Here is a 12197-nt window from a genome sequence, read left to right on the forward strand (position 1 = left end):
ATGATTAGTGAATTAGTTATTCACTAATTACAAATGCTTACATTAAAAGAAAAAAGGAAAAGCAATCAACTGACACAGCCACGTGATTAAGCAGAGAAACATAAAAAGAAATGGCGATTCTTTTTCCTTATTTTATTGGGTAAATGATTTAAAAGGTAATAACAATAGTGTTAAAACTACTACAATATCTTTCCACAGCCATATCTCACAGACCCACAGATAACCTTCTATATAATGGTTTTTTTTTTTCCTTTTTCCTCGTTTTATCTTTTTTTTTGTTTTTATTTATTTTTTTTTTAAGCCATACTTATATTAAAATGCCCATTTCAACAGTTTCTTCACACTAATAGCAATTAAATGTGGAAGGAAGGAGGATCCGGTTATAAAGGAAGGGGTTCGGGTAATCTGTGATATAATTTGTCATCAATCAAGTTACTAAGAAAGGAAGAAAAAGAGAGGCCTTGTCAGCTACTCCAGGCAGCTCCAAGCCCACTGTTGTGTCACCACTGCATTAGATAACTCAGGATGCTGGTGAGCAATTTAAAGGTTTTCTTTTTCGTAACATATAAAACGCTAAAATAACTTAGAAAGTAGATCCAAATATTTGGAAAAGAATCAACGTTGATATACAAAAACAGTCAGAAGTTGTTACAAAAGTCTCAAACAAAAGTTTGTTTTTCTCAGTGCGTTTATGTACCAGCGCAATTACTGGGTCCAGAGCAAAGAAAGAGGTCTTTGTTTTTTATTGAACAGTAATAAAAAACGAGGAAAACATATCTTTCTATATAAAGAATCATTGCTGGTCTTAAGAATAAATGTAACCAGAAACCCTTTATATCTTAGAGGCACACTTTGGGTTTCCTTTTTTTTTTCTTTTTTTTTCTTTTTTCCTTTTTTTTTTTTATTTTTTTTTAAATTTCTTTTTTATTTTTTTAACATAAAAGGAAAAGTCACCGGTTTATTTCAATGGAGGAGGCCCTCGGACTCCCCAAATAAACTTAATTCAATTAACATCACTAGCAAAAATCAGTTAGAAACTGTACAAAAATAAAAAAATTAACACATTTAATCCTGCGGGGCTTTTGCAAGGACTGGAAGGCAGGCTTTAGGAGCAGCATCTGGGCATGGCTGGAGGCTTCTTTGGTTCGGTCTAACACACACAAGAGATGTAACCTACTCCAGACGACGACTTTAAAAACCCGCACATTTGAAAACAAGTAAAGAGGTCCGTATACAAACGCCAGGGTGTGCAAATGGGATTCGACTCTCTTAGGATCGTATCTGAGGTCAGAACTCTCAGGTTGCCCTCCTCCCCCTGCTGGGACCAGCGTTGGGGCTGAGATGGTGCCGGGTCAGTCGGTGCTGCAGCGGTCCAGAAGGAAGGCCACTTGAGGCACGGCTACGCAACAGCCTCACGTCAGGCTGGGGTTCTGCTGCCTCACTTTGTTTACAGAAGGGGGGACTTGAGAAACGTTAAGCACAAGAATAATTAAAAAAAATAAAATAAAATAAAAAGATTCAAGGAATAAGGCAAATGGATTTAGTGCTTATCAAAGGTCAGCATTCCAACTTAAAAAGAGAGAAATTAGCTACCTGGTTGTACCTTAACTTCTTAAGAAGTGCCCCCAAAGTAAAACGAAATAACAATACAAATACATCTAAATCCAGCAATACACCCGAAAGAGTGATAACTACGAGAGAATGGCATCTGTGAAAGCAATTGTCGATTCGCTTTAGGCCAACAGACCTATTCTGTGCCAGCGCGTGTCACAGTGAACTGCACGTTTCGTACAGATAACCCCACAATTACACAGAAGCAATCCGCAGTATTCTCAGCACTCGCTCTCGTGCTGAGGAGGTAGGTGCCCTACAAACACTGTCGATGAACGGATTATTCCAATCTCCTCTACAAAAAATACCATACAACCTGATTGACCGCAGACTTCGTAACAGCTTTTTTTAATTAGTGATACAAAACTCTGGTCCAGAAGGGCCTGGCATTAAGTCGTGTTGAAAGCACACCTTTACAGTTTGTATAACACCCTTTTAACCATATCTGTAAGCAACGGCTACTAAGAGATAGACAAAAAATGCATTGTGCATTATGCTGTATACAAAAAGGAGACAAAACTATCCTTTTCCCCCCCAAGCCATGGTGGGGGAGTATTGCTGACCTTGTCCTTAAAAACCCGCAGGATTGTTTATTCATCAGTATATTATTATTACACTGGTAAGAAATTCTGTATAACATCTGCATATATCGAAGATTTCTTAAAAAAATCTGATATGATTTTAGATCCGCATGACCAGTCACGTGACCTGCTTGAGGTTGATTAGCACCTTTCAATACATATATATTTCTATATATAATAGATCTGCTTAAAAAAACTTCTAACGATGAGCTGACGCAGCGCTGGGAGCGCGCTGCAACGAGATGACAGCTAAAGACGGGGTTGGATGACTTTTGTGTTTCGCTTGTTTGTTTTTTGCAGCAGAGTGATTCAGTTTGTGCTCAGTTTCCCTATAAGGGCAAGGAAAAAAACCAGAACCAAAACACCTCTCGGGCAGCCACCGGTTCACAGCTTCCACTTGAAGACAAACCCATTAGAAACCGCTCCCCCAAGTAGAAACAAGACAACAATATCATCCAAAATAGCCTCTGTATAAACATCTATTAGTTTCTGCAGCGTCTGCCTGGCACCTCTTGGCTCCCGACGCTTCAGGCCCTCTGCTTATAAATTAAGGCATCGCAACTGAAAATGGAAATATTTGGACATCGGATGCTGTGGATGAAGGAATACAAAAGGCCTTCTACAAGAACCTCCCTTCACATTAAGTGGTGTTCTCACACGAGGGATCATTTATCCATATCTGTTTTATGGAACATTTGTAGTCTCTTCTTCTGTTGTTTGTTTTAACACCTGAACTCGATCATCTTCATCTATCTGAGTGCTATATGGATTTTTAAAAACGCTCCTTATTTGAAATAATAGCTGCAACTTCTGCTTACCGTAGTTGGCTCGCCCATATGAGGAAGGTCTTTTCCATAACAGATGGGATGTGGAGTCCCCTAAAACATGCACTGAACTACAGCGGGTATCGGTGGGAGCTCTGCAGGCACGTGAGCGAGGAGGCAGCTCCCGTCTTGCAAGCACACCACACACACCACTTAAGTCCTATTTCTACACTTGTTAAAAGTTCTCATCAGTTTTCTTTCTCCTACCTTGTGGAGAATTATTATAAAGTACTTAGAGCTCTCAAGTACTATTCCTGTGATACACGGACACATGTACAAATTATGGCATACTTGTCCTGTGCTCTTGCACAACACTATCTCTTTTTTTCCCCTCTTTTTTCAACAAGTTACCCAGCTATTCATGACTTGATAAAACCCCACCAATTCAAAAGCGCAAGCAAGAACAAAATAGGGATCTTTGTTTTCTAAAATAAGCTAAAAAAAAAAAATAATCCAAAACCAAAAGAAAATGAAAAATATCTCACTTAGAAAATCCCCCCAAACGTGACACCAGAGCAGCACAGAACTCAGCGTCGACTGCTGGAACCTCTGGTGCGTTTGCTATATTTTTTTCTATGAATTTTATATGCAAGTATAACCATGTCATAGTCAAAGGCACTAAAATCTAAACCCATTTTCTTCCTAATATGACATCCGCTACTCACCAATCTGCTTCTAAAAACAAATGTGACTTCTAATTTGAGATCATCAAAAAGGCATTTTCTCATTACAAACGCATTACGAGTAGGCTTGACGGAGCTGGGATGCCCTCAGCTTCTGGAGCAGAGCAGGAGATAAAGGTATCCTACTGAGTTACGTCACATACTTTCAATTAGACCACATGATTCTGAGCACGCTGCTCACTTCTTATTATGCTTAATTGCTTCTTCATATCCAGAAAAGCATTTTGTATATGAGCCTTCAAATTATGGCTGTGTGCTGGAGCTGGAGGTCATGTACTAGGGCTGCTCTGAAAGTAATGCCTCCTATTTTATGATGTTGGCCCACAAAATCAGAGGCAGTTGTTGGTGGGATGGCAGCAGAGATTGAACATTCCCACCAATAGTCTGTTACGTTTTGTTGCTGTGTGGCAGATGGCAGCAGAGGGGCAGTCTCTGCTAATGGTGATAACTGCATTGAAAAATAGTGTTCTGTAGCTGAGAATTTTCTCTATCAAGTAGTGTTACTGTGCTCTTTGTACCTGTTGTAGTTTCCATGTAAATAAATAGGAGGCATTACTTTCAGAGCGACCTACCTATATAGCTACACTAAATCTTTACTGCAGGGGTGAGATACTGTTACAGAGTCACATAACTCTAGGGGCCGGAAGGAACCTCTGGACATCACTGAGTCCAATCCCTTGCTAAAGCAGGTTCCCTAAAGCAGATCACAAAGGAAGGCATCCAGATGGGTCTTGAATATCTCCAGAAACTGAGACTCCACCACCTTTCTGGGCAGCCTGCTCCAGTGCTCCGTTATTCTCAAAGTAGTGAAGTTCTTCCTCGTGTTTGTTATGAAACTTCCCGTGTTCCAGTTTTTTTGCCCACTGCCCCCTGTCCTATTGCTGCACGTCACTGAAAAGAGCCTTGACCTCATCCATTTGACTCCTACACTTTAGATATTTATAAACAGTGCTGAGATCCCCTCTCAGCATTCCCTTCTCCAGACTGAACAGCCCCAGGTCTCTCAGCCTCTCCTCATACAGGAGATGCTCCAGGCTCTTCTGCATCTTTGTGGCCCTTCTCCAGACTCTCTCTAGAAGATACCTTGAACTGGGGAGCCCAGAACTGGACACGGTGCTTCAGATGTGGCCTCACCAGGGCAGAGAAGTGGGGGGAGGATCAGCTCCTCGATCTGCTGGCCACGTTCTTTTTAACACACCCCAAGATAAAGTTGGCATTCCTGGCCACAAGGGCACACTGCTGCCTCACAGCCAGCACTCAGCTCCTTCTCTTTAGAACACCTTTCCAGCAAGCTGGCCCCTAAACCTCTACTGATGCATGCAGTCATTCCTCCCCAGAAGCAGGACCCTACACTTGCTTTCGCTGAAGTTCATCAGGTTCTTCTCTGCCCAAATCACCAACCTGTACGTGTCCTGCTGAATGGCTGCATGGTCTTGTCTAAAGCCTGGCTGAAGTCAAGGTACGCAACATCCACTGCTCTCCCTCATCTACCCAGCTGGTGATGACATCACAGAAGTCTACCACGTTGGTCAAGCATGATTTCCTCTTGGTGAATCCACACTGACTACTCCAGATAACCACCTTCTCTTCCGTGTGCTTGGTGATGACATCCAGAACAAGCTGTTCCATCACCTTTCCAGGGACAGAGGTGATGCCAACTGACCTGTAGTTTCCCAGCTCCTCCTTCTCATCCCTTCTGAAGGCTGAAGTGGCACCTTTCTCATTCTCCAAGACGATAAGAGTGGTTTGGCAATCACTTCTGCCAGCTTCCTCAGCACTTGTGGATGCATCCCATTGAGATCAGTGGATTTGTGTGAGTCAAGTTTGCCTAGATGATCTCTGACCAGATCCTCCTGGACCGAGGGGAAATCTTCCTTTCTCTGGACTCTCTTACCTCCTTGGTCTGAGGTTCCAGCGGGACATTCTAATCAGTAAAGACTGAAGCAAAGAAGGTGTTCAGCATCTCCACCTTCTCAACATCCCCTGTTACCAGGGCACCCACCTCACTAAGCAGCAGGGCCCACATTTTTCCCTAGTTTTCCTTTTGCTACTGGAAAAAAAACAAAAACAAAACAAAACCCACAACCTTTCTTGATGTCCCTGACCTCCCTCACCAGATTTAACTCCAAGTGGGCCATAGCCTTCCTCGCCGCATCCCTGCAGATCCTGTCAGCATTCCCATGTTCCTCCCAAGTGGCCAGGTCCTTTTTCCATATTTCAGAGTTTCTTCTCCCCTGTGTTTATTTTGTTTTCCACGAGCTCCTTACTCAACCATGGCAGGAGATCTGAACGGATGAGCAAAGGAGCTCACGGAAAAGCTCAAAGGGAAGAAGAATGTCTATGAAATACTGTACCACAGACTACTATTAAGAAGGTTAAGAAAATGCAATTCATTGTCTAATATAATACCTGAATCTGATATGTTTCATTCCCTGACAGAGCTATTAATGAAAATGCCATGAATGCCTTTTTTTCTTTCTTTTTTTTTTTCTGAGCAAAGAATCCCTAACTGTAATCCTTAAACTCTTCCTTCCATCCACAGTCACAGAAAGTCTTGACTGATATAATTCAATGTTAATGAAGTAGAAATTTAACATTTCATAAAAAACCCAAGGGCTATATATGCTGCAAAAAAATCTGCAGTGATTCAATAAAAAAGTATGGGATCTTTGTAATAACGCAGTTTTCCCTCCCGTTGCCACAATGAGCTTAACCAACTATGGAGAAGCCTCAAAATGGCAACGGAAACTATCATCATAAAATGGTACAGTAATAGAGATAGCTAGACCAAGAAGGGGCAGGGTCTCCTGGGAAGAGGTCTGCAGAGAGGTCCAGTGACTGGTCATGCGGCTCAGTGTCAGGAATAATGGTTGTATGGTGGAAGGGGGTGCCCAATGCCATTTTGGAAGTGATGATGCTGACGATGGGCAAGGTACTCTGTGTAGCTCATGGTCATCTTCTCACTACGGTACCTAGGAAAGAGCAAAGAAGCAAATTCAAGAACTTTCATCGGGCAGCTACATGAGCAGCACTAAAAATATGGTGCTAGTTGTATGTTTTAATGAAGAGAACAGCTCCGTACTTCTGGTGCTAGGAATAAGGCAAACCTTAGTTGCACAAGGACGTGGAGAGAACTACCAAGCGCTTATGAAAAATACTTCAAATATCAACCAAAAAAAAAACCTATTAAAAATTGTTGCCTCCTACTTTGCTCAAGGTATTTCAACTTGTGATGATTTATTGAGAGCATCCCAAATTACTGACCAGCTCTCTACAAATAACCTGGGAGAAAAGCCCTGTGAACAAGCAGTGCCGATTCCAGAGCTGTTCTTAAAAGTAACGTCTAGCACATTCCGCTTTTAAAATAAACCCAGCTACCTTAAATGAAGTTATTTCCCTTTTAAACTATATACAGCTTAAAGCAGAACCAGGCTCCCACAAAGAACAAACTGCTTCAGATAAATTTGCATTGATATCATTTGACAACAAGGAACACATCACTGCACATGATGAGCAAGCTGATCTGTGCATTAATTCCCCTGCCACTATGGAACTACACTATAAGCTTGGCAACTAATGAAGTTGGTTCTAAGGGAGTCAAAACAGGCCAAGGGCAGCCTGTGTAGAAGATGGAAAACAACCATAATATTGAACAACACACTCGGACTATTCCACTCATTAGGGCTGTGATTTTGTGTTTGGGGTGTCAAACTAAATATACTGAACAGAACACTTTTGTTTGGCTCTGCACTGGTATGCCACTGCCTCAAACAAAATCATGGTGCTAGCACAATGTATGTGCTATATGAAGTTCTGTATCTTGGGAAAATATATCCCTTATTCACTGAGGTGTACAGAAAGTCTCACCTCGTAACTCCAACTGCTACTCATGCCCTCAGTTATCACCATACATTCTATATTCTCTTCTTGAAAATAAGATAGCAAGAAAATCGGGGTGCTGCATTTGGAAGTTTAAGCTGGATTCCATAAACTCTTCCTCCCAAATGCAACCCTCAGAACAGCAACTTCTCCTTAGCAATAGCAACTCCCCAGTGATCAGCTTCCTACTAGAAAGCAGAATTCTGCTAAGTAACGGCAACCATTTTAGATGTAGGGGACAGAAGTGGGAGCAGGGAAAAAATAATCTCAGCTCTTTGTCTTCTAAGAGTGCATTAACCGTCATGAGAAGCCCAGTATTTTCATGTCTGAAATGAAAAGACGGGGTTTTATTTATGGACCAGGAGTCGAGTCGAGCTCACACCCAATCCAGCTGCACTAAGGAGGAAGGAATTCCCAAAGAATTAAGTACCCAGAAGTGATGGTAACATACCCAGCATTAAATAAATGAACCCCATATCCCTCAGAGTCCCTACAGACTGACAAAAGGTAGGAAGAATAACAGTGCTGGACAAAGGTGTCCAACTACCAAATTTATGAGCTGTATTAATAATGTTTGTTATCCCCGCAGAGAGAAAAGAAACCTCATGGGTTATCAGTCAGTACCTCCTTATGACACAGGATTCATAAAATCCCTAGTTCTCAAAGCATGGAATAAACAGCTAGAGCTCAGCAGTCACTTTGTACTGCATGGTTATAAAATCATGTTGTTTTACAGGGCTTCCTATTGACATCTGCTCTTTCACCTTTCACTGCACAGCTACAGTTTTATAGGTGGAACATCTGTGGCCCATTCTATAACATTCTGGATCCGACCTGCTAATGAGCTCTCACGAGCACATCACATTAAACAAGCGTTACAACGGGCACACAATATACAACAGTGTCTGAGGATGAAATAAAGCACTGCACTTCTATCTTCCTTCCTAGAGTACCTGATGCAGTCAAGCCGGTGCACCACCCGTCAGATCAGCACCCCAGTTTGCATGCCCAGCACCTGCTAGGAGATGAAGCCCCTGCTCGGCAGGAGGGAAAAGCCCCAGCACCGGCTCAGCTGAACAGCTCAGGGCACTGCGCGGCCTACAGAGCACCAACTGCTCAAATACAACGTGACAATGGCAAGTAATCCCCCTTAATAACAGACCCTTGAGATCCACTGCAGCCAATGAGCAAACTGTAAAGCTGCAGAGCTGATACGCTGCAAGGATTTCTCAGAGTTATGAAACAATATATATATATATATATACTCCCTGGTATATATGTTGCAAGCTACTTAGCAGCCCTTTCTTCCTTGCTTAGTGCCTGTAATCCCTACTGTATTTAATGCAAGGCACAGATATTCTCAGAAGTCTGTATTCCTGTTGTGAAAAGAAAGAATATATTAATAATACACAGAGGAAAGCTTACTGTTAACATCTGAAACAACCACTTACCAAGAAATGAACTCATCACACTAAAACCAAACCACCAGGGCTTACCGGGAGTATCCCCGCGATGCATACCTGGTTAGCTTTATGGTTTTCCTGAATTCATTAGTGATCGGAGCTTTGTAGCCTCCTTTCCTCAATAAGGAATCTATGGTTTGAATGTGGTCCCATCCTGTAGAATTTCACAGTAGTAAAAATTCATGAGCATGACAGCAGTAGGAACAGATGTTGCAGAAACACAGCACAATACACAGTGATACCGGAACACAACTGCTCTCTTGAAGTTATGCATGAAACAGGGGCCCGTTCTCCTGTGCAGGAGACAGCTGTGGGAAAGATGCTGAGCAGCATCTCATCGGGCATAAAGCTTGCTCTACCAGCAACACATTTTTATCTTGTGGTTGAAACACTTTAAGAGTGGACCCACAACATCCTGGTGACTGACAGTGACAAACAAAACTGCAATTCTCTGAGTGGTTCAGATCATTAATCACAGTCTGATCACACATCTCTGGCAGCACCGAAAGCTTCCTTTATGTATGAAAGAAAATTCCTAAGATTTATTAACTCAATGGGTGGAGAGAACTTCAGGCATTAATGCTCTCCATAAATACCACTGCAAATGTAAGAGTGATATTTCAAATGACAGAACACCTGTGATAGGTAGCAGGCCGGGTAGTTTAAAGAGTGACGCAACAAGAATTCAGATTCACTCCTGTTCTCAATAAAGTTGTGCTACTCCGAACTCCTACGTGCCCATTTGAGCAAGCCCAATATTTCTAGAATAGACTTCTTATTTCCCAAAGATGCGATTAAGTTTGTCACACTGCGTTTTTACAACAGAAAAAAAAGGAAAGAACACCAATTTTGGTTAATTTCAAGAGTCAGACTGTAATGCATAGTCTACCACATAGTCTACCATGAGTAAGAAACTTAACCCCTCCCCCAAGTCCTTCATTAAAATACTGCAAAATACGTGTGTAAGTGATCACCAAAGGTCTTAACAAAAGAACCCTTTGGTGACCAGCCAACCTTAGATTGAAAAGGAAAAGAGCTGCCTTGGAAGGCAACTGAGCTTTTAAGTGACCACTGGGAAACCAAATTATCTATTATCTGCTAATGACGGTTTCATTCCTCTCACTTAGTGCACCAGGAGGAAAATGAAGAAGTGGCAATGCAAAATTCAAAAGGCTGAGACACACTTTTAAGCCTCAAAGAGAAAAAACTTCAATGAGTAGCTGGGCTCCACAAACAGCTGCTCAACAAAAGCTACCGTATATGGACGGTTTTTGATTCACAAGAAGTCTGTCCTCCTATTGAAATGGCTACTTTTGTAACCGTATTTTGAAATTCCAGTATGAAAATAATTTGTTCCCACCCATCCCAAAACCCAGGAGCCACTGTTCATAGCAGGAATTAAATACTAAAAGCAAATACCTAATGGGAAAAGCTCCACCACTGCAAACCTGGGAATAAAGCAGCTGTTAAGAGCATGGTCCAGACAGACAGCCTGTATATCAACAGAGCTTTCACACGCCTAAAATCACAGGGTAACAATTACATGAAAATGAACAGCTTTTGGCCAAAAAAGGGAAGTTTGGTAGCAGCACTGCGCCACCCCTCCATGATTTATTTTCTTACACCTTCCCTAAGGTTAGCACTTGCTTCAGAACAGCTACAGTTTACTGAGTCCCTACAGGGCTATTGAGACAGACACGTAATTGGCATTTTATAGAAGAGTCTTTTCTTACAATTAAATATTGCTCCATCATCTGACATCAGTGCAAGGTCAAATATTGCATTTTAGATTTACACGTATGTTTAAATTCTTCACCAGATCATATGAAATAAAGTGCAACAATGACCTTGCTCCTTTGCAACCTCCGGTAAGTAGGTGGCGGTGCGTTTTGATCCTTTTTCATTGATGAATTCTATTCTAATGCCATGTACACCCACCTGCAAGAAACGGGCAGTTTTATTAGTACATAAAAAAATAATCAGATACAAGAGATTTCTAACATGATAAAGCTCGACACGTGAAACTTTCGATGGTTAATGCCATTTTGCAAGCTCATGTACAAGGACAGCACTCAGCTTCCAGTTTCCCATTCCATACTACTAGAGCAATATGGCAGAATGCCTTAGCAGAAACCAAAACTACTCATCTCAAGGCAGAAGTATTTTATACAGGAGTTATCAAAAAAGAAAGAGGCCAGGTACCTTTCCAGGGCATTATTTAAGTTTCAAGGTACTACAACAACAAGCTGCTTTGAAGTTCAAAACATTAATAACTGGTTATTTTTGTTTTCAGGCACAAAATATTGTTATTTCCATATAAACCCAAAGTTTCCCACTTTACGTGAGGAAATGAAGAGTCCACATTTAAGAAGCGATCAGACAGTATTTTCTATGGCGTTTGTTTTTCAACCCCAAATTTAATAAGAAACACTCTCCAGCAATAACTGCTTTTAACATAACCATGTGACAATGAAAAAACAACTAAGGGGCATCTACAGAGCTCTTAATGACCACTCGGTCAATTAATATTTGCTCCTTTTAAGACTTTATTCTTTAAGGTCTGTGACTTTTATATATGACATAAGCACGGAGAAATGGGAGAAGTCTTGGCCACATTCTCCACAAGATTTCTGCATGAAATTACCACTCCTTACAAAGGAAAAATTAATGAGAGGCTAGCATATTGAATCTGCTGCCAATTTTAATGTATTTCATCACTTAACTTTCATAAAATGGATATATAACCACTACAGAGTTCAGATCTGTATACTCAGATGATGCAATTATGAACTTAAAGAGCATGGAAGTAAAAAGAAATGGTGTTAGAGGCTAAAACCTACTTAGTTTATTGCTAAAATGAGAACAGAGTATGTTTTTGCAGCTGCAAGAACACTGCAAATGAAGATCAGCACTTAAGTCCCAAATATCTCATTCTAATAACACTCCTTTGCACGTCTTTGCCCATATCAATTTTGAAAGGCTTTTTATTAGAACAGAAAAAGGTTGGTATCAAATTAAAAGAACGCTATTTCAGACTGCTGTAAGATACAAACTGCCTCCAACTTCCTGAGAAGCATCGCATCAACACGGCACAGCTCAAGGCCTCCTGAAATCTCATCTATACTACAACGTGTGACTATTGCCATTAAAGAAGAT

General features: G+C 41.2%; 1 protein-coding gene across 1 annotated transcript in view; it reads right to left on the reverse strand.

Moving 5' to 3' along the window:
- Positions 1 to 145: 145 nt before the first annotated feature.
- Positions 146 to 12197, reverse strand: part of AMMECR1 (AMMECR nuclear protein 1) — a 95658-nt gene continuing 83606 nt past the window's right edge. Inside the window, exons 5-7 of the mRNA XM_072336095.1 lie at positions 10889 to 10979; positions 9099 to 9195; positions 146 to 6671 (exon numbers count right to left, since the gene is read on the reverse strand). Coding sequence (XP_072192196.1) covers positions 6557 to 6671; positions 9099 to 9195; positions 10889 to 10979 — 303 coding nt within the window. The 3' untranslated portion in view covers positions 146 to 6556. The remainder of the gene's footprint in view (positions 6672 to 9098; positions 9196 to 10888; positions 10980 to 12197) is intronic.

Source organism: Excalfactoria chinensis, chromosome 4, assembly GCF_039878825.1.
Source record: "Excalfactoria chinensis isolate bCotChi1 chromosome 4, bCotChi1.hap2, whole genome shotgun sequence".
NCBI classification, from domain to species: Eukaryota; Metazoa; Chordata; class Aves; order Galliformes; family Phasianidae; genus Excalfactoria; species Excalfactoria chinensis.